The 22,442-nt window shown below is 52.4% G+C and overlaps 1 protein-coding gene across 1 annotated transcript; it reads right to left on the reverse strand.

Annotated features, from left to right (window-relative positions):
- Positions 1-462: 462 nt before the first annotated feature.
- On the reverse strand, positions 463-9,128 carry F12 (coagulation factor XII). Its single transcript, XM_015452310.4, has 14 exons — positions 9,049-9,128; positions 8,629-8,686; positions 4,271-4,370; positions 4,044-4,114; positions 3,631-3,741; positions 3,361-3,492; positions 3,117-3,221; positions 2,806-2,971; positions 2,503-2,720; positions 2,166-2,397; positions 1,790-1,926; positions 1,563-1,706; positions 872-1,020; positions 463-781 (listed from the first exon to the last, which is right to left on the reverse strand). Exons 1-14 carry the CDS (start codon positions 9,103-9,105, stop codon positions 614-616), a joined length of 1,848 nt encoding a protein of 615 aa, XP_015307796.3. The 5' UTR covers positions 9,106-9,128; the 3' UTR covers positions 463-613.
- Positions 9,129-22,442: the final 13,314 nt, after the last annotated feature.

Genomic DNA, 22,442 nt, shown 5'->3' on the forward strand with positions numbered 1-22,442 from the left:
AGTGCTAGGATTACAGGCGTGAGCCACCGCGCCCGGCCAATGCTAAGTGTTTCTAACCATGATTCTCAACTTTGGCTGCACATGGAATTATCTGGGGAGTTTTGAAAATATACCACTACCCATGCCCCATCCCTAGACATAGTGATTTAATTGGTCTGAGGTGGAACTTGGGCATAGATTGGCTCAAAAACTCCCCAAGTGATCTTAGTGTATGGTCTGAGAACTATTGCTCTGTAAACAAAATGTTAGTGAGTTTCTCATAAGGAATAACATGCAGGTTCTCCTTGCACAGGGCTTGGTACACAGTATCCTAGGCTCAGTAAACATTAGCTGGACCGGCATCTAGATTTTGCACGTTAAGATCTCATAGACCTTGTTCTCTGAGAGCTGTGGAGAAGCTGTAAATCGCTTTTCTGTCTTGGCATCTCCCGGCGGGACCCATGAAGAAAAGAGCTTTCCTTCTCAGCATTTTCAAAGCACTTTATTGAGTTCCTGCGCCATCCTGGCGCGGAGCTGGCCGCATTGGGGGAATGGGACACAATTTTGCCTTCCATGCCCCAGCCAGTCTCCCACTGCGGAATCACCGAGGAGGGAAAGATGAGTCCCTGAGCAATCAGGAAGCGGTGTGCTCCCGGATCCAGGCCAGGTAGTAGGCCACATCGGTGTAGACGCCTGGCTTGTTGCGGTCACCACAGCCCGATCCCCAGCTGATGATGCCTTGCAGGGTGAGCCGGCGCTCTGCGGCTTGGTCCTCACACACCAGCGGGCCTCCGGAATCACCCTGGGTCGGAAACACGCAGCTCAGTGCTGTGGACCTGGGATTTGTGCCTGACGGCCTCGGGGAAGGGCGCCAACCGGGCTAAGGGCTCACCTGGCATGCATCGGTGCCGCCCTCGAGGAACCCTGCGCAGAGCATGCCGGGGAGGATGGAGGCTCCGTGCACCTCCGGTGCTGAGCAGCTCTCCAGGGAGAGGAAGGGTACCTGCGCCTCCTGCAGGAAGCTGGAATATTCCTCCGCCCCTGCGAACACCGAGCGCCTTCTTCACACCCCATCTGACAACGCTCGCCGCCCGGACGATGGACGAAGCTGCGCCAGGCGCTTCTAAACCCACTCATGCCCTTCCTCTCTTGCAGCAAGCCCGAGGGGGAGGAGATGCCATTAATTCAATTTCATAGGCAAGGAAGCTGAGGTCCAGGGAAGAGCCAGGATTTGAATGGGCGGGGCGGAAACAGAAACCCCACCCCCACCACCCATCCAGAGTCGCAGAACGTGGCTCCCACACTAGCCCGGAGCGCGGGGTCAGCGTCATAGTTGGACTTAGAAGCCCGGCGCCCAGAGGAAACCAAGAGCAAGTTCGATTATCCCTGTATCCCCAGGAGATTTGGGGGATCCCAGCAGTGAATCCCAGGCCCTGGGTGGCCCTACACATTCTCACAACCCATCAGGTCAGCGCCACCCATTCTGTAGGCACCCGGAATGATAACACAGTCGCGGGCTTCTCCTGCCTAACCCAGTGATCAAAGGCCTCCTCTCCTACCCTGCCCCTAGCAGTTGTGCCTACCCTCGAACTGGTGGCCCCAGCCAGCCACCTGGCAGAGCGCGGGCTCGGAGGGTCGCGCGGCGCCGCTTGGCAGGCACACCGGCTGAACGTAAGGCGACAGGAGCGCGCAGCTGCCGTCCGCATCCTCCTGAAGGCGCAACAGAGCTAACCCGGGCCGAGAGGAGCGTGAGGCGGGGATGCCGGGGGCCCATCCTCTCTTCCCGTCCCCGCGGGGCGCCCCCACGCACCCAGGTCGTGCTGGTAGCTGTCGGGCGAGAAGGCCTCGTGCAAGCGGTAGGAGCGCACGGCCAGAGTCTGGCACTGTTCACAGCTGTGGTTATGGCGTTCCTGGCCGAGTACTACCGTCAGATCCTCGGGTGCCGGCCTGCGGGCGGGTAGGGGAGAGGCAGAACGCTCAGACCTGGCCACAAGCGTTCTGGGGAAGCCCCCTGCTCCCGAACCCCATCTCGTGTTCCAGATTCCTCCCCGGGAGCTCTAGAGGGGCGTGGAAAGAAGGGTGGGGCGGGAGAAGGTAGGGCACGGGTTCGGGTGCAGCGTGGAAGCAGCGCTGGGAGACGGAGGAGCCGCGGTCCCTGGGGCGGCGCTGGGCGGGCAGGTACTCGCCGGTCCTGCAGGCAGTGAGCGGCCGTCAGCACCCAGCAGGGGGCGATGAGGCTGCCGGCGCAGAAACTGTGGCCCCAGTACAGCGCGGCGATGTAGGGGTGCGCCCCGCGTAGCGCCACCAGCCCGCCAACGACGCGGGTCATCGAAGACAGACTCTTGCGGAGCCGCTGCCCGCAGCTCACTGAGCCGTTCCGGGTCAGGCGAGGCGGCTGCTCCCGCTTCACTGGCAAGGCTGTGGAGGAGCCGGGGCTGTGGACGCGGAGCCCGCGGCCCGCCGGCCGGAATCTAGCTCGCCGCCCAGAGCCCTCTCGGCTCCTCCTTCCCCCCGCTTCCTAACCTCCCGGGGTCTGGGACTGAGGCGGGGTCCGGGTCGTGGGCTGAAGCTTCGGCGGTGCCGGCTGCGGGGGCATGAGTGGGACATGAAGCCCAGGGGACACCGGCGTCGGAGGCGCCGCCTGGGTTGGGGCCTGGCACTGTGCCACGTCGCAGTACTCCCAGCTTAGCCTGTCGCCGATCAGCACGAAGCACCACGGGCGGATGTCGTTGTCCGGGTTCCTGTAGCCACACGAGGGGGCGCCGTTAGAGCGCCGGGAGCCCGGGGCCCTCGGGCGGAGGGGTCACCCAGCCCCACGCGGCGCACCGGCAGAAGGCGTGGCCGCCCAGTCCCCAGTTCCGCGCTTGCTCGGCCGTCACGTTCCAGTAGGTGGCCTCCGAGGTCCACGGCTGACAGGGCGCACCCGAGAGCGTGGTCCTGGCCAGGCCGCGGTAGCTGAGCCCGCGGCCATCATAGCAGCTCGCCTTGGTGTCTGGGGAGAGAGGGGGCTCCCTGGGCAGCCAGGGCTGGGCTCTCCTGCCGCCCTCTCATCCGCTTTCTGCACTCTCCCTCCTCCTCCCTGGCAAGCCCGTCCCACCTGGGGGCTGGCCTTCTGCTTCCTCCAGACCCTCACTCACCCAAGTCGCAGAAGGGTCCGGTGTAGCCCACGGGGCAGTGGCACAGGCGGTGGCCCTCCACCTCTAGGCAGCGACCCCCATGGAGGCACGGGTTGGTGCGGCAGGCTTGGGGAGGGAACGCAGTGAGCCACCCCTGGGCCTAAAGAGCCCCCCAGAGAGCTCTCCTTCCAGGCACGCCACCCGGCCTCCTGCCAGCCTGTCTTCCTGACGCTCCTCCCTGGCCCGTTCCCAACCATCTGCTCACCCTGGCTGGCCAGCCGCTGGCAGTGGGCATCAGGACCCTTGCACTGGCATCTGGCCACAGCTGCTTGCTCAGATCTATACCATATCTCATTCTCGTGGAAAAACCGGAGAAGCTGAGGCTCAAAGCACTTCTCTGAGGACAAAGAGGGACAGTGGTTTCAGGAGAGTCTAGGACCATGCCAAGTCTCCTGGTATCCAGCGACCTCTTCTGCAGGCCCAGGGTTGCCCCTGTCCCCCAGCACCCCCGCCCGGGTCCTCAGCGTCTCCTCACCTCTCTGGCAGTGGTTCCCAGTGAGGTGTTGTGGACAGAGACAGTGGGTGCCACTCAGCGTGTTCACACAGGTCCCCCCTTTCTGGCAGGGGCTGTGTTTACTGCAGTGGTCTGAGAGATGGACACGGTGGGAGGAAGAGCAGGGAGCTGAGTCAGACAGTTGGGGGCCAACGCCCTACTTGAACCTACTTGCCTTGTGACCTTGATACTCCAAGTTTCCAAGGCTTAGTTTACCCACCTGCAAAATGGGACCACTCCTTCCCAGAACTCTCCCTCTGGACTTCCAAAGGGTATTGTGGAGGGAGAGAAGGGGCTGGGCCCAGAATCCCAGGTGTGTGGGGTCTGGTGATACCAGGAGAGTAATGAGGCGGGAGGAGAGAGCCCCGGGCCACCCCAGAGGCTGTGTGTAGCACCTTTCACTTTCTTGGGCTCCACACAGTATCCCCAGCGCTGGTCCTCATCAAAGTTAGGGGTGGTAGCACACCTGTAGAAAGAGACAAGACTTCCCTGCTCTGCCCAGGGGCCTGGCCCACCCTCCCCTATCACAGCCCCCTCTCTCTGAGCAGAGTTCCTTAGACAGAAGGACAGCCAGGGCCCATGTCTCCCAGGCCCCTGCTCCAACTCCTCTGCGTAGTCTTACCAGGTCTGAGGGCCTGGCCGGCCCTTGTGGGTACATTTGTGGTACAGCCGCCGGTGGTACTGGAAGGGGAAGTGGCAGGGCTCCCCGGTGACAGTGAGAACTGCAGGGACAACACATTCCCTGAGGACTTCCCCTGTACTCAACTGTGCAGGCACTGCCCCTCAGGGTCTGGTTGGGAAAGGACAGACCCTCAAAAAGGCCGCTGTGCATTGAAAACACTTTCTGCTTTAAAAGTTGGGTTCAGAGCCGGGCGCGGTGGCTCAAGCCTGTAATCCCAGCACTTTGGGAGGCCGCGGCAGGCGGATCACGAGGTCAGGAGATTGAGACCATCCCGGCTAACACGGTGAAACCCCGTCTCTACTAAAAATACAAAAAAATTAGCCAGGCATGGTGGTGGGTGCCTGTAGTCCTAGCTACTTGGGAGGCTGAGGCAAGAGAATGGCGTGAACCCAGGAGGCGGAGCTTGCAGTGAGCTGAGATCACGCCACTGCACTCCAGCCTGGGTGACAGAGAGAGACTCCGTCTCAAAAAAAAAAAAAAAGTTGGGTTTAGGACTCAGACAGCTGGAGTAGACTGACTCCACCACCTGCTAGCTGTGTGACCTTGGGTAAGTCTGCAGTCCCAAGGCCAGGAAGAGCACTTGTCACAAAGCAGGCACTTAATAATACTTGTTGAACGTTGAAGTCAGTGTTAACCACTCTGAGCCTTGGTTTCCTTATCTGAAAAATGGCAGTAATAATACTACAGTTGATCCTCATTATTTTCTGATTCTATATTTGAGAACATGCCTACTTGCTAAATTTTATTTGTAACTCCCAAGTCAATACTTGAAATGCTTTCGTGGCCATTTGCGGACATGCACAGAGCAGTAAAAAATTTGCACACTCCCAGTTAAGGTTCAACAAGGCGTCACACTGCTGCTTTTGTTTCAGCTGTCGTATTGAACGAGTGTCCTTTTCAATCTACTTAGCGCAACGTTTTTCACACTTTGTGCTTTTGCTGGGGATTTTGCTTTTGGAAATGGCCCCTGAGCCTCCTGCTCAAGAGTTGTATAGTTCCGTGGCCGGGCGCGGTGGCTCAAGCCTGTAATCCCAGCATTTTGGGAGGCCGAGACGGGCGGATCACGAGGTCAGGAGATCAAGACCATCCTGGGTAACACGGTGAAACCCCGTCTCTACTAAAAACTAGCCGGGCGACGTGGCGGGCGCCTGTAGTCCCAGCTACTCGGGAGGCTGAGGCAGGAGAATGGCGTAAACCCGGGAGGCGGAGCTTGCAGTGAGCTGAGATCCGGCCACTGCACTCCAGCCTGGGTGACAGAGCCAGACTCCGTCTCAAAAAAAAAAAAAAAGGCCGGGCGCGGTGGCTCAAGCCTGTAATCCCAGCACTTTGGGAGGCCGAGACGGGCGGATCACGAGGTCAGGAGATCGAGACCATCCTCGCTAATCCGGTGAAACCCCGTCTCTAGTAAGAAATACAAAAAACTAGCCGGGCGAGGTGGCGGGCGCCTGTAGTCCCAGCTACTCCGGAGGCTGAGGCAGGAGAATGGCGTAAACCTGGGAGGTGGAGCTTGCAGTGAGCGGAGATCCGGCCACTGCACTCCAGCCTGGGCGACAGAGCAAGACTCCGCCTCAAAAAAAAAAAAAAAAAAAAAAAAAAAAAAAAAAAAAGGCCGGGCGCGGTGGCTCAAGCCTGTAATCCCAGCACTCTGGGAGGCCGAGACGGGCGGATCACGAGGTCAGGAGATCAAGACCATCCTGGCTAATACGGTGAAACCCCGTCTCTACTAAAAAAATACAAAAAACTAGCCGGGAGAGGTGGCGGGCGCCTGTAGTCCCAGCTACTCGGGAGGCTGAGGCAGGAGAACGGCGTAAACCCGGGAGGCGGAGCTTGCAGTGAGCTGAGATCCGGCCACTGCACTCCAACCCGGGCGACAGAGCGAGACTCCATCTCAAAAAAAAAAAAAAAAAAAAAAAAAGAGTTGTATAGTTCCTAAGCACAAGAAGGCTACCTTAGGGAGAAAGCGTGTGTTAGATACACTTCATTCAGGTGTGAGCTATAGTGCCATCAGCTTAGCATTGATGAATCAGCAACACATATATTAAATAAAACGTCTTTAAACAGAATCACACATAAAACGAGATTATATACTGTTGGTTGATGAAAATGTTGTGACCAGAAGCTCACAGGAACCTAATACTGTTTGCCAGTTCAATGTTCACTGTGATTTTACAGAACATAATCACCGCGAATAATGAGAATTGCCTGTGTCTTCTTCAGAGGAATTGTCGTGAGGCTTCATGAGATAATGCCGTGAAATGCTGAGCAGTGTCTGGCACATAGTACCTGCTTAATAAGCTTCTGCCACTATTTTGTTAAAGGCAAAGTGCACTTGCCAAGTACCAAACCAGAACCAGGACAGTAAATGGAAATGGATCTGAGATGAACCTATAAGATGCAAATGGCGGCTGGGCGCGGTGGCTCATGCCTGTAATCCCGGCACTTTGGGAGGCTGAGGTGGGTGGATCACCTGAGGGCAGGAGTTTGAGACCAGCCTGGCCGACATGGTGAAACCTCATCTCCACTAAAAAATACAAAAATTAGCTGAGCATGAAGGTGCATTCCTGTAATCCCAGCTACTCGGGAGGCTGAGGCAGAAAACTGCTTGAACCCAGAAGGTGGAGATTGCAATGGGCCAAGATGGCGCCATTACACTCCAGCCTAGGGGACAGAGCGAGACTCCATCCCAAAAAAAAAAAAAAAAAAAAAGATGCAAATGGGATGGACGGACAGAGAGGAGGGGGACACTAGGCAGGGCATTAGGCAAGCATAGGGCACCAAGGTTGGGTAAGGCAAGAGGGAGGAGAAACTTTTGGGTGTGGGGTGAAGAGAGGAGGCTGAGGGAGTCCAGGGTTGGAATGAGCTGGGCCTCAATGCCATGCTTAAGGACTCAACCCCACCAAGTCAGGCCCACCAGGTTAGGGTCTGTCTGGTTCACAGGCCCTGCTATGTGGCATGCTCTAGGTAAATTTTCTTTTTTTTTGAGACAGTGTCTTGCTCTGTTGCCCAGCACTTTGACAGACTCTTGCTCTGTTTGCCCAAGCTGGAGTGCAACGGTGTGATCTTCATTCACTGCAACCTTCATCCTCCTGGGTTCAAGCAATTCTCCTGCCTCAGCCTCCCAAGTAGCTGGGACTACAGGCACATGCCACCATGCCTGGCTAATTTTTGTACTTTTAGTAGAGACAGCGTTTCACCATGTTGGCCAGACCAGTCTCGAACTCCTGACCTCGTGATCCACCCGCCTTGGCCTCCCAAAGTGTTGGGATTACAGGCATGAGCCACCATGCCTGACCTCTAGGTAATTTAGTGTCTGGAAGAATGAAAGCAATAAGGAGCTATGGCAGGGCTTGAGGAAGGGGGAAATGGCAGGTACCCCTCATCTAAAAGGTAGTTTAATAATAAAAGCTAATTTTTTTTTTTTTTGAGACGGAGTCTCGCTGTGTCGCCCAGGCTGGAGTGCAGTGGCGCGATCTCGGCTCACTGCAAGCTCCGCCTCCTGGGTTCACGCCATTCTCCCGCCTCAGCCTCCGAGTAGCTGGGACTACAGGCGCCCGCCACCATGCCGGGCTAGTTTTTTGTATTTTTAGTAGAGACGGGGTTTCACAATGTTAGCCAGGATGGTCTCGATCTCCTGACCTCGTGATCCACCCGCCTCAGCCTCCCAAAGTGCTGGGATTACAGGCTTGAGCCACCGCGCCCGGCCAATAAAAGCTAATATTTTTAAAGCATTTCCATGCACCATTCCATTCAGGTGATGGGCTGAATGCCTCACATGGGTTTTCCTTCTCAACAACCCTAAGAGGTTTACTATTATCAACCTGGTTTCGCAGAAGGGGAAATTGAAGCTTAGAGAACTCAGATTTGATTCTCACCCAGAGTCACCCAGCTCATAAGTGATAAAGCTGGGATTCAGAGGCATTCGAATGCCAGAGACCAGCTCTTGATCCTTCCTTGCCCATTGAAGGTCCTGGCCTCTGTGTGGCATGATTCATGCCCACGAGACATACTGGTGAAAGGAAAAGAAGGGGAAAAGCTGGGGAAACTGAGGAAGGCTGGCAGGATCCCAGGTGTGATGGCACCAGCAGCACATATCTCAAGCACCTGCTCTGAGCCAGGCTCGTGGGCACTTAGACACAGTTATGCCCTGCCCTCAAGGATCACACAGCTCACGATCACTCTGGTGCCCATGGGCATAAGACCTAGCACCAAGTAGGCACAAGACTAGATTGTCTTGAGACTGCACATGCCGCACCATACACATCCCCACCCAAGGGTTCTCAGGAGGAGGAGCCACTTACCGACTGTGTGCTCTTCAGCTTTGTACTTATGCTCCTTGGGCGCTTTCCAAGGTGGAATCTACAAGGGAGAGAAGGCAGGGAACTGCCTAGAAGTCATAGCCTGCCACCGATCTGTTGCTAGTCTGCAGCTTCCTCTCACAGCCCAGAAATGCAGAGATTTCCTCCCAAGACCCAAACCCTTTCTACCTCCTCCCATTGTCTTCTTAAGGCCCATCTCCCCCAGAAATGTAGGCTGTGCCCTTGTATCCCCAGTCTGGTTGTCTGTCTCCTCTGCCTGGGCCTTCGGGGCTGGCCTCACCTTTCCACATAGGCCTCCTAGTCACCTGAACCCACAGGTCATGAGCAGAGACCATGGCTGTGATAGCGACCGCCCCCACCCCAGGACCATCCTGGGACAATCCTGGTTCCCACAGCACTCACCGAAAGTGTTGACTCCAGGCTCACCAGCAGGAACCCCAGGAGCAGCAGAGCCCTCATGGCGTCTGTCCGTTGGTCCAACTGTCTGCCCAGGAGTCCAGATCAATAGGGTTGGCCAAAGGTCTTGGAAATAGGGATTGGTCAAGCTGCCCCCCTGAGCCTGGTGGGGCACAGGCTGTTTATGGAAAGCCAAGTGGACTGACTTCCTTGGTCACCCGCTGAGGGCCAGGAAGTTGGGAGTTAGTGGGTGGGGGTGGAATGATGAAGAGCTGGGCTCCTCCTCTCTTTTCTAGACGGTGGGACTAGAAGCAGGAGAAGGGACGTTCTTGTGCTCTGGGTCCTGTGGAGATGAGGAGGTTAAGGAGATCAAAGAGAAGCTCTCTTTCACGGGCATCTTGGAGTCCACTGCGAAGTGTGTTCGTTTTCTATTGTCATGTAACAAATTGCCATAAACTCAGCAGCTTACAACAATGCCCATTTTCAATTTTTTTTTTAATTTTCTTTTTTTGAGACAGAGTTTCACTCTTGTTGCTCAGCTGGAGTGAAATGGCACGATCTTGGCTCACTGCAGCCTCTGCCTCCCGGGTTCAAGCGATTCTCCTGCCTCAGCCTCCCAAGTAGCTGGGATTACGGGCAACCACCACCATGCCCAGCTCATTTTGTATTTTTAGTAGACACAGGGTTTCATCATGTTGTCCAGGCTGGTCTCGAACTCCTGTCCTCAGGTGATCCACTCTCCTCGACCTCCCAAAGTGCTAGGATTACAGGCGTGAGCCACTGTGCCCGGCCAGTACCCACTTACTAATTCACAACTCCGTAGTTTAAAAATCCCATGCGGGGAAGATTCACTTCCAAGCTCATTCAGGTTGTCTGCAGAATTCAGTTCCTTATGGTTGCAGGAATGGGGTCCCTACTTCCTTGCAGGCTGTCAGCCAGGGGCTATCCTCGGCTCCCTGAGGCCTGTATTTCTGGTCATGTGTCTCCTTTTTTTTTTTTTTTTTTGAGATGGAGTTTCACTCTGTCGCCCAGGCTAGAGTGCAGTGGCGCCATCTCAGCTTACTGCAAGCTCTGCCTCCCGGGTTCACGCCATTCTTCTGCCTCAGTCTCTCGGGTAGCTGGGACTACAGGCACATGCCACCACGCCCAGCTAATTTTTTGTATTTTTAGCAGAGATGGAGTTTCACCGTGTTAGCCAGGATGGTCTGGATCTCCTGACCGTTATTTGCCCACCTTGGCCTCCCAAAGTGCTGGGATTACAGGCCTGAGCCATCGTGCCCGGCCCAGGTGAGTTCTTAAAAGGAGACACATGGCGGGGCCCGGTGGCTCACGCCTGTAATCCTAACACTTTGGGAGGCCGAGGTGGGCGGATCACAAGGTCAGGAGATCGAGACCATCCTGGCTAACATGGCAAAACCCCGTCTCTACTAAAAATACAAAAAATTAGCCTGGCGTGGTGGCGGGCGCCTGTAGTCCCAGCTACTCGGGAGGCTGAGGCAGGAGAATGATGTGAGCCCAGGAGGTGGAGCTTGCAGTGAGCCTAGGTCATGCCACTGCACTCCAGCCTGGGCAACAGAGTGAGACTCCGTCTCAAAAAAAAAACAGAAACAAAAACAAACCAAAAAGACTCACTTGATTAGGTCAGGCCCACCAAAGTCATTGTCTTTTTTTTTTTTTTTTTTTTTTTTTTTAGACACAGTCTGGCTCTGTCCCCCAGGCTGGAGTGCGTGGCACGATCTCAGCTCACTGCAAGCTCCGCCTCCAGGGTTCACGCCATTCTCCTGCCTCAGCCTCCCGAGTAGCTGGGAATACAAGTGTCCACGACCACGCCGGGCTAATTTTTTGTATTTTTAGTAGAGACAGAGTTTCACTGTGTTAGCCAGGATGGTCTCGATCTCCTGCCCTCGTGGTCCGCCCGCGTTAGCCTCCCAAAGCGCTGGGATTACAGGCGTGAGCCACCGCACCTAGCCCTGCCATTCTCCTTATTTTAAGGTCAATTTGGGACTTTAATTACATATGCAAAATTCTTTCACAGAAGCATCTACATTCGTGTTTAACAGAATAACTGGGAAGTGTGCAAGCATCAGGGGTAGAGATCTTGGGGCCATATTAGCATTCTACCAACCACAGGAAGTGAGGCAAGAAAGCAAATGATTTCATGAGAAAAGTGCTAAACCAAGGGGCACTAAGATGTGCAGCTGGAACACAAGAGAAGATGGGGTGCACATGTGCTGCCCAGTATCTGTCCTGGTTCGGTAATGACACTTTGATTTTTCCTTTAACAATGACTCCTCTCTTACTTCTTCCATGGGCTCTAGTGCTGCCAGCTCTACCCTCAGAACTAGGGCTATGGGTGTGGCCTAGGTCTGGCCATTCAGGGCATGGCATGGACCTAGGTCTGGCCAATCAGAGCATGACATCTCTACTCCACAGTGATTGGTTCAGAGATAAGCATATACACAACTTAGGCCAATTAAAGTGCTAGTTTAGGACTTTTGCCAGAACTTTTGGGAAAGCAAAAAAGTTGCACTGGGGTTACTAAGCACAGAGCATGTGGGTCTGAACACGTTGATGATCACCTTTGTCACTGTCTAGGGAGGGCCTGTTTGAGAATGAAGCCTACACATAGGAAAAGCAGAGCAAACAGGGCAGAAAAGATGGAGGGATGCTGTGGCAGACGGCCTCAAAGACAGTCCCCATTGATCTTCACCACCTAGGATTCATGCCTTTGTATAGTGTCCTCCCACATTGAGTTAGGGCTGTTCAGTGTGTCCTTTAGAATATGACAGAAGTGGCTGGGTGCAGTGGCTCACGCCTGTAATCCCAGCACTTTGGGATGCCAAGGCAGGCGGATCACTTGAGGTCAGGAGTTCAAGACTGGCCTGGCCAACATGTTGGCCAAACCCCGTCTCTGAAAAATACAAGAATTAGCTGGGCGTAGCGGCACGTGCCTGTAATCCCAGCTACCCGGGAGGCTGAGGCAGGAGAATCACTTGAACCCAGGAGGCGGAAGTTGTAGTGAGCAGAGATTGCACCATTGCACTCCAGCCTGGGCGACAGAGACTGTCTACCAAAAAAAAAAAAAAAAAAAGAATATGGCAGAAGTGAGGGTGTTGGACTTCCAAACCCAGGTCATAAAAGACATTGCAGTTTCTGCCTCAGTCTCTTGGATTGCTCACTCTGAAGGAAGCCAGCCACTACACTCTAAGGACACGCATGCAGCCCTGCAGAGAAGCCCATGTAGGGAGAAGGTAAAGCGCCCTGCTGACTGCCAGTGCCAATTTGACAGCCACATGAATGAGCTGCCTTGGAAGTGGATACTGCAGCCCTGACTGATATTTGGCTTGCAATCTTGGGAAAGACCTCAAGGCAAAACCAACCATCAGAAACTGTGATAAATCATCATTAAATGTTGTTGCTTTAAGCCACAAGTTAGGGTGATTTGTTATACAACATTTGAGAACTAATACTGATGGACTGATTTCTCATGACTTTGACAGCCTAGATCCTAAAACTAGAAGTATCCTTAAGACTTGGTCAGTTATGGCCAGGCACAGCGGCTCATGCCTGTAATCCCAACATTCTGCGGGGCTGGGAATCACTTGAGGATCACTTGAGCCCAGGAGTTCAAGACTGATGTAGGCAACATAGTGAGATCCCAACTCTCCAAAAAAATTTAACATTAGCCAGGCGTGGTGGCACGTGCCTGTACTTTCAGCTACTTGTGAGGCTGAGGCAGGAGGATTGCTTGAGCCCAGAGGTCCAGAATGCTGTGAGCTATGATTGTGCCACTGCACTCCAGCTTGGGAAACAGAGTGAGACTGTATCTCAAAAAAAAAAAAAAAAAAAAAAGACTTCTCAGTTATATGAGCCAATAAAACCAATTTGAGTGGACTTCTGTCACTTTCAGTTAGAGTCCTAAGTTATCCCATAAGTAATTTATGGGAAATGAAAACAGAACGTAGCAATGTATTAATTCTGCTGGAAGACAGGCAGGCTGCGGAAGACTTCTTGGAACAGAAACGCAGAAAGAGGAGGGCAGGAGAGGAGGGGCATCCTTCCAACCACTGGTTTCAAAGTCATTGATGTGACAGCTGTTAACTCCATGATGAAAGTGAAACTATTAGATATGTTGACGAGTCATTAAAGCGAAAGCACCTTTGTCACCTTTTTTTTGTTGTTGTTTTAAAGAGACAGGGTCTTACTAAGTTGCCCAGGCTGGCCTGCAAATCCTGGGCGCAAGTGATCCTCTCGCCTCAGCCTCCTGAGTAGCTGGGATTACAGGTGCATGCCACCATGCCTGGCTCTGTCAATTCTTTTTTTTTTTTTTTTTTTTTTGAGACAAGAGTCTCCCTCTGTCGCCCAGGCTGGAGTGCAGTGGCGCGATCTCGGCTCACTGCAAGCTCCGCCTCCCGGGTTCGTGCCATTCTCCTGCCTCAGCCTCCCGAGTGGCTGGGACTACAGGCGCCCACCACCACGCCCAGCTAATTTTTGCATTTTTAGTAGAGACGGGGTTTCATCGTGTTAGCCAGGATGGTCTCGATCTCCTGACTTCGTGATCCGCCCGCCCCGGCCTCCCAAAGTGCTGGGATTACAGGCGTGAGCCACTGCGCCCGGCCGGCTCTGTCAATTCTTGGTTGCACCTGAGTATAGACTCTGGCCCTAAGGCCACTCCCACATTGGCTCCTTCCTCTCGGGGAGAAGGCAGCTGTTCCTCTAAATGGAAGGCGCCTTTTGAACAAGTCTTCACCCCAAGCAGGGGTTTGAGGCAGAGTGAGTAATACAACTGCACAGAAGCCTGAATGCAGCATGTCAAATGGGGAATGTAGTGAGCATAGGGAGCCTTGTAGGGAGTGTGAGATGAGGCGTGAGGTGGACATTAATGGGCATTTGGATGTTCAACATCCATCTCCCTTCCTCTTCCCCTCCCAGTTTCATTTTGTGATCACGCCTCCCCAGTTGTGGTGGTGAAAGGCTACTTTATTGGCCGGGCGCAGTGGCTCACGCCTGTAATCCCAGCACTTTGGGAGGCCAAGGTGGGCGGATCACAAGATCAGGAGATCGAGACCAGCCTGGCTAACACAGTGAAACCCCGTCTCTACTAAAAATACAAAAAATTAGCCGGGCCAGGTGGCGGGCGCCTGTAGTCCCAGCTATTCAGGAGGCTGAGGCAGGAGAATGGTGTGAACCTAGAAGGCGGAGCTTGCAGTGAGCCAAGTTCGTGCCACTGCACTCCAGCCTGGCTGACAGAGTGAGACTCTGTCTCAAATATATATAAATATATATATTTTTTTCTTTTCTTTCTTTTTTATTTTTTGAGGCAGGGTGTCACTCTGTTGCTCAGGCTAGAGTGCAGTGGCATGATCATGGCTCACTGCAGGCTTAACGTCCCAGGCTCTAAGCGATTCTCCCACCTCAGCCTACCAAGTAGCTGGCATACAGGCGTGCACCACCACACCCAGCTAATTTTTAAATTTTTTGTAGAGGTGAGGTGTCACTATGTTCCCCAGGCTGGTCTCAAACTCCTGGGCACAAGCTATCTCCTCAACCTCAGCTTCCCAAAGTACTGGGATTACAGGTATGAGTCACTGCACCATATTTTTCAAATATTTGAATATTTGAATATTTCTCAAATCTCTCCATCTCTCTCAATTTCTACTGCCTCTTCTTTGACTTCCAGAAAATTCAAGGTGGCTACAGCTGTGAAACACAATTTGAGAGCCAGTGATGGACGTCTATCATTTCCTGTTTACCACTCATTCTCCCTGCTTCTAGAAATGGCCTTCAGTGTTTCTTTGGAAAATCGCTCCTCCCCACTCTGCGTCAATATACATAAAATAAAGCCTACCCCATCCCTTGGCTGAGGGTGGAGTGGGCATTTGATTTAGACCTGGCCAATCAGAACACCACCTCTGCCTGTCTTCAGCGGTTAGTTCAAAATGAACACCTGAATTAGCTGGGTGTGGTGGCACACGCCTGTGGTCCTAGCTACCTAGGAGGCTGAGGTGGGATGATGGCTTGAGCCCAGGAGGCAGAGGTTGCAGTGAGCCAAGATGGCACCACTGCACTCTAGCCTGGACAACAGAGCCAGACCCTATCTCAAAGAAAAAAAAAAAAAAAAAAAGAACACCTAACCCACATCAAACCAGTGAGAGGCAGCCCCAGGATTTTTGCTGGAATTATAAAGCTAGAGGCGTTCTCTTTCCATGGAGGTTGCCACATTCCTAGCAAATGAGCCTGGAGCTGCTGGCAGCCATCTTTAACATCTCAAAAGGAGAACCTACCTGAGAATAAAGATAATAAAGATTAAAAGCAGAGACAGAGTATGGACGCTGGGCACGGTGGCTCACGCCTGTAATCCCAGCACTTTGGGAGGCTGAGGTGGATGGATTATCTGAGGTCAGGAGTTCGAAACCAGCCTGGCCACCATGGTGAAACCCTGCCTCTACTAAAAATACAAAAAAATTAGCTGGGTGTGGTGGCGTGCCTGTAATCCCAGCTACCTGGTAGGCTGAGGCAGGAGAATTGCTTGAACCTGGGAGGCAGAGGCTGCAGTGAGCTGAGATTGTATCACTGCATTCCAGCCTGGCAACAGAGTAAGACTCCGTCTCAAAAAAAAATAAAGAGCAGAGCCATGGTATGAAGAGAGAGATTTTGGGCCGGGCATGGTGGCTCACACCTGTAATCCCAGCACTTTTGGAGGCTGAGGCAGCTAGATCACGAGGTCAAGAGATCGAGACCATCCTGGCCAACATGGTGAAACCCCGTCTCTACTATAAAATATATATATATATATATAGCCAGGCGTGGTGGCATGCAACTGTAGTCCCAGCTACTCGGGAGGTTGAGGCAGGAGAATTGCTTGAACCAGGGAGGTGGAGGTTGCAGTGAGCTGAGATCGCGCCACTGCACTCTGGCCTGGCAACAGAGTGAGACTCCATCTCAAAAAAAAAGAAAAAAAAGAAAAGAAAAAGACAGATTTTGAATGACACCATTTGAGACCCAGCATCCAGAGACGTTTGAAGTCAGAACCACCCCCTATGCTTTTCTGTTACTTGAACCCCAAAATTCCTTTTTTTGCCTAAGCCACTTTTAGTTTCAACCAAAAGTCCTAACTTATGCTGCCAGAGTTCATGCACTGTTACCAGGAAGTTCCTAAAACAAAACAAAGCAAAACAAACCCTTCATGTGATTGTGATGGGTAAGTCAATAGTTTAAAGGACAGGAAAATACCGACCTTAGAAGCAAGGTAGGGAAGCTCTGGACTTGAGTCAGGAAGCCTTCCACTCCCACCTTGGCCACCGCCCTGCAGTGTGATGACGGCTAAGCTTGGCCTGTCTCAATCTGCATTGCCACACCTCTGTAGGGAGGGATGGGCACTCATGCTGTCTGATAGACTTGTTGAGGTGTTTGAATGGGATTGCAAGTGAAAAGGCAGAACCTGGCATGTGGTTGGAGCTCAGTCCATAGAAGTGTACAAAGAAACTTTCCAATGTGGATACATTTTTCTCTCTAATTTCTGCACACTTGTCCCCAGATCTTCTTGCACATCTGCCTGTCTTCCACCAACTCCTTTAGACCAGAGCAGAAAGGCACTGTCCCCTTGCCCTGGCTTCTGTCTTTCTACAGAAGCTGGGCTTACCTGCCCAGGTAGCTGGGATTACAGATGTGTGCCACCATACCAGCTAATTTTTTTTGCATTTTTAGTAGAGATGGGGGTTTCACCATGTTGGTCAGGCTGGTCTCAAACTCCTGACCTCAGGTGATCCACCCACCTCGGCCTCCTGAAGTGCTGGGATTACAGGCATAAGCCACCGCCTCCGGCCAAGATAGAGTCTTTACACAAATAAAAGCCATTCTTTCTTCCAGACCAGTGCCATCTGAGAACTTTCTGTGATCATGGATGTGCTCTCTGTCTCTGTTGTCTAATACAGTAGCCACTGATTACACAGGGCTATTGAGCACTTGAAATGTTTGAAATGGGGCCATTGTTACTGAGGAACTGAAGTTTGGTTTTTTTGTTGTTAGTTTTGAGAGACAGGGTCTCGGTCTGTCGCCCAGGCTGGGGTGCAGTTGTGCCATCATAGCTCACTGCAGCTTCAACGTATTAGGCTCAAGCCATCTTCTCACTTCAGTCTCCTGAGCAGCTGGGACTACAGGCTTGAGCCATCATGCTTGGCTTGTAGTTTTTGTAGAGACAGAGTTTTGCTGTGTTGCCTAGGCTGGTCTTGAACTCCTGGGCTCAAGTGAACTACTAGCTTCGGCCTCCCAAAGTGTTGGGATTATAGGGATGAGCCACCACGCTGAGCTTTTTTTTTTTTTTTTTTTTTTAAATGGAGTCTCATTTTGCTCCCCTGTCTGGTCTTGAACTCCTGGGTTCAAGTGATCCTCTTCCTGTTTCGGGAGTAATCCTCTTCCTGCCTTCAAATGATCCTTCTCCTGCCTTCCAAAGTGCTGGGATTAGAGGCATGAGACACTGCGCCTGGCCTTGATTTTATATATATATATATGGAGAGAGAGAGAGAGAGAGAGAGAGAGAGAGAGAGAGAGAGAGAGAGAGAGAGGGAGTTTCACTCTTGTTGTCCAGGCTGGAGTGCAATGGAGCAATCTCAGCTTACTGAAGCCTCCACCTCCCAGGTTCAAGTGATTCTCCTGCCTCAGCCTCCCAAGTAGCTGGGATTACAGGTGCCTGCCACCACACCTGGCTAATTTTTGCATTTTTAGTAAAAACGGGTTTCACCATGTTGGCCAGGCTGGTCTTGAACTCCTGACTTCAGATGATCCACCCGCCTCGCCCTCCCAAAGTGCTGGGATTACAGGCATGAGCCACAGAACCCAGCCAAATTTAATTAATTTAAGTAGTCACATGTGACTAGGCGCTACCATATTGGACAGTGCAGTTCCTGACGGATGCAGGAAGAAGGTCAGTGTGTGGCTGCTGGTGCACGCCGAATGAGAGGGAATGAAATGGCATGAAATAACGCTGGAGAGGGAAACAGGGCCCGGATCAAGCTGGGCCATTGTAGGCCACAGGGAAGAATGTAGGGTTTTTAACATTTTAATTGTTTATTTTTTGTAGAGATAGGTCGCACAATGTTGTTGTCCAGGCTGGCCTTGAACTCCTAGGATCAAGTGATCCTCCCACCTCAGCCTCCCAAGTAGCTGGGACTACAGGAAGGTTTTTTTTCAATTTATTTTTTTGAGACAGGGTCTTGCTCTGTTACCCAGGTTGGAGTGCACTGGTATGATCATGGCTCACTGCAGCTTCAAGGAGGTTTTATTGTTTAAGTGTAATGAGAAGCGTATTAATTGTCTATGGCTGCATAACAAATTGTCCCAAAATTTAGCAGCTTAAAATGACATTTATGTAGACTGATCTCAGTGATAACTCTAGTTCTCTCATGTGGGCCAGCCTCACATCAATTAAACTTTTTTTTTTTTTTTTCCTTGAGATGGAGCTCTGTCACCTAGGCTGGAGTGTGCAGTGGCACGATTTCGGCTCCCTGCAGCCTCTACCTCCTGGGTTCAAGGGATTCTCCTGCCTCAGCCTCCTGAGTAGCTGGGACTACAGGTGCCCACCATCACACCTGGCTAATTTTTGTATTTGTAGTAGAGATGGGGTTTCACTATGTTGGCCAGGCTGGTCTCGAACTCCTGACCTCAGGTGATCCACCCACCTTGGCCTCCCAAAGTGCTGGGATTACAGGCATGAGCCACCACTCCCAGCCATAAATTCTTTTTTAAAAAAAGGTATTTATGGGTCAGTTTCTATGGGTCAGGAGCCTGGCACTGTTTAACTGAGTGCCACTGGGTCAGCATCTCTCACGAGGCTGCATCGGAGGGTCAGCTGAGGCTGCTGGGGGAAGGATCCACTTTCAAGTTCACTTACAAAGCTAGAGACATCAGTTACTTGCCACATAGGTCTCTCCATCTCACAACATAATCTGGCTTCTCTCAGATTGAGCCAGTGAGGGAGCAAGAGGAGTTACCTAAGATGGTAGCCACAATCTTTTAGTAATCTCATGTTGGAAATGACTTCCATCACCTTGGCTGCATTTTTCCATTGGAAGTGAGTCAGGCTGGGTGCCGTGGCTCACGCTTGTAATCCCAAGACTTTAGGAGGCCAGGGAGGGAGGATTGCTTGAGCCAGGAGTTTGAGAGCAGCCTGGGCAACAAAGGGAGACCCTATCTCTACAAAAAAATCAATTAGCTGGGTATGGTGGCACCCGCATGTAGTCCCAGCTACTCGGGAGGCTGACGTAGGAGGATCGATTGGGCCCAGGAGGTGGAGGCTGCAGTAAACTGTGATCGTGCCACTGCACTCCTGAGTGACAGAGCAAGACCCTGTCTCTTAGGAAAAAAAAATGTGGCTGGGCACAGTGGCTCACGCCTATAACCCCAGCACTTTGGGAAGCTGAGGCAGGTGGATCACCTGAGGTCAGGAGTTTGAAACCAGCCTAGCCAACATGGTGAAACCTCATTTCTACCAAAAATATAAAAATTAACCAGGCGTAGTGGGTGGTGCCTGTAATCCCAGCTACTTGGGAGGCTGAGGCAGGAGAATTGCTTAAACCTGGGAGGCAGAGGTTGCAATGAGCTGAGATTGCACCACTGCACTCCAGCCTGGGCGACAGAGCGAGACTCTGTCTAAAAAAAAAGGAAAGAAAAGAAAAGGCCGGGCGCCGGCGAGGCCCGGTGGCTCACGCCTGTAATCCCAGCACTTTGGTAGGCCGAGATGGGCAGATCACTTGAGGTCAGGAGTTCAAGACCAGCCTGGACAACATGGTGAAACCCCATCTCTACAAAAATTAACTGGGCGTAGTGGCACGCGCCTGTAGTCCCAGCTACTCGGGAGGCTGAGGCGGGAGAATTGCTTGAACCCCAGAGGCGGAAGTTGCAGTGAGTGGAGATCATGCCACTGTACTCCAGCCTGGCAACAGAGTGAGACTCCCACAGAGCGAGACTCCGTCTCAAAAAAAAAAAAAAGAAAGAAAGAACAAGAAAAATGCCGAGTGTGGTGGCTCACACCTGTAATCCCAGCACTTTGGGAGACCGAGGCGGGCAGATCACAAGGTCAGGAGTTCCAGACCAGCCTGGCCACATGGTGAAACCCTGTCTCTACTAAAAATACAAAAAATCAGCCAGGCATGGTGGTGAGCGCCTTTAATTCCAGCTACCCAGGAGGCTGAGGCAGGAGAATTGTGTGAACCCAGGAGGTGGAGGTTGCAGTGAGCTGAGATCGCACCATTGCACCCCAGCCTGGGTAAGGAGAGCAAAACTCCATCTCAAAAAAAAAAAAAAACAGTGAGTCAGGAGGTCCACCTGACACTTAAGGGGATCTCAAGGGTGTGAATACCAGGAAGAAACAGAGATCCCTGGCAGCAGGGGTACCTTGGAGGTTGCCTACCGCAGTCTGCCACTGGAGAGTTCTGAGCAAGAGAGTGACAGGATCCAGCTGATAGTTTTTAAGACAGGCCATCCAGTCACACGATACAAGATTAACGGTGCAGAAGGGAATAGGGTGACAAACCTCCCTCCTGCCCCTGTCCCCAGCCATTTAACTGCCCCTTCCCAGATGCGAACAGCACTCCTGCTGCCTCACGTGGCCTTCCCAAAGTGGCCAACATGTATATAAGCAAAACTATCTGTGGTGGTTGTTAGTGTTGTTCACCAAATATTTCCAATTCTTTTCTCCTTCCAGGCCTATAGTAGTCATGGCAGGTACCTGTTTCTGCATTACAAACTACTCTAAACTTAGTGGCCTGCTTTATTATGCTCATGGATTCTGTGGGTTGGGAATTCAGGCAGGACTCAGCGGGGAAGATGCCAGGGGCCTCAGCTGGATACTTGAATGGCTGGGGGTGATCCAAATTGCCAGGGGCGGAGGCTTCTTCACTCACATGTCTGGTGCTTGGTGGGATGACTGGATCATCCCAGCATCCTGGGCTCAGCTGGGATTGTCAACCACAGCAGAGCACACACGTGTGGCCTCTCCATTTGGCTAGGGCGTCTCACAGCAGCGGCTGATTCTGAGGAAACAGCCCAAGAGGACAGTTCTGGAAAGCCGGCATTTTGTGAGAGCCAGGCCATATGGCCTTTTCTGACCTGGCCTCAGACTTCACTCTGCATCATTTCCATTATATTCTACCGACGACAAGAGAGTCATTAAGGTCAGACCAAATTCAAGGGGAGGGAAATTAAACTCTATCTCTTGCTGTGGGGGTGGCAAGGTTTCATTGCAGGAGTGCCTGTGGGATGGGAATGCATTGTTTTTTTTTTTTTTTTTTTTTTTTGAGACGGAGTCTCGCTGTGTCGCCCAGGCTGGAGTGCAGTGGCCGGATCTCAGCTCACTGCAAGCTCTGCCTCCCGGGTTTTTACGCCATTCTCCTGCCTCAGCCTCCCGAGTAGCCGGGACTACAGGCGCCCGCCACCTCACCCGGCTAGTTTTTTGTAGTTTTTAGTAGAGACGGGGTTTCACCGTGTTAGCCAGGATGGTCTCGAACTCCTGACCTCGTGATCCGCCCGTCTCGGCCTCCCAAAGTGCTGGGATTACAGGCTTGAGCCACCGCGCCCGGCGGGAATGCATTGTTACACTCATCTTCAGAAAATATAATCTGCCATAGTAATGTTGTGTCTCCTCACTCCTTTATTTATTTATTTATTTATTTATTGAGACAGAGTCTCACTCTATCTCCCAGGCTGGAGTGCAGTGGAATGATCTCAGCTCACTGCAGCCTCCGCCTCCTGAGTTCCAGCGATTCTCCCACCCCAGCACCCCGAGTAGCTGGGACTACAGGTGTGCAACATCACGCCTGGCTACTTTTTGTATTTTTAGTAGAGACGGGGTTTCACCATGTTGGCCGGGCTAGTCTCAAACTCCTGACCTCAGGTGATCCACCAGCCTTGGCCTCCCAAAGTATGGGGATTACAGGCATGAGCCACCGCACCAGCCCTTCTCCCCACCCTTTAAAAGCTAGTTGTGGCCACGTGGTTTGCTTTGACCAATGAAATGTGAGCAGAAGTGACTTGTGTCACTTTTGGGTGTGAGCTTTAAGGACCATTGTATGATTTACCACATTCCTATTTCCTGCCATTACAGAAGCAGAAATTGCAATGAAGCCCCTATTATGCTGGGCCCTGAGTGACTACTATGTGTAGTGCCACCCCACCACCCAACAAGCTGTGTTGGACATGTGGTACATGTGAGAAATGAACTTTTGTTGTTGTTTTTTTTTTTTTTTTTTGAGACGGAGTCTCGCTCTGTCGCCCAGGCTGGAGTACAGTGGTTGGATCTCAGCTCACTGCAAGCTCCGCCTCCCGGGTTCACGCCATTCTCCTGCCTCAGCCTCCGGAATAGCTGGGACTACAGGCGCCCGCCACCTCGCCCGGCTAGTTTTTTG

Source organism: Macaca fascicularis, chromosome 6 (genome assembly GCF_037993035.2).
Source record: "Macaca fascicularis isolate 582-1 chromosome 6, T2T-MFA8v1.1".
NCBI classification, from domain to species: domain Eukaryota; kingdom Metazoa; phylum Chordata; class Mammalia; order Primates; family Cercopithecidae; genus Macaca; species Macaca fascicularis.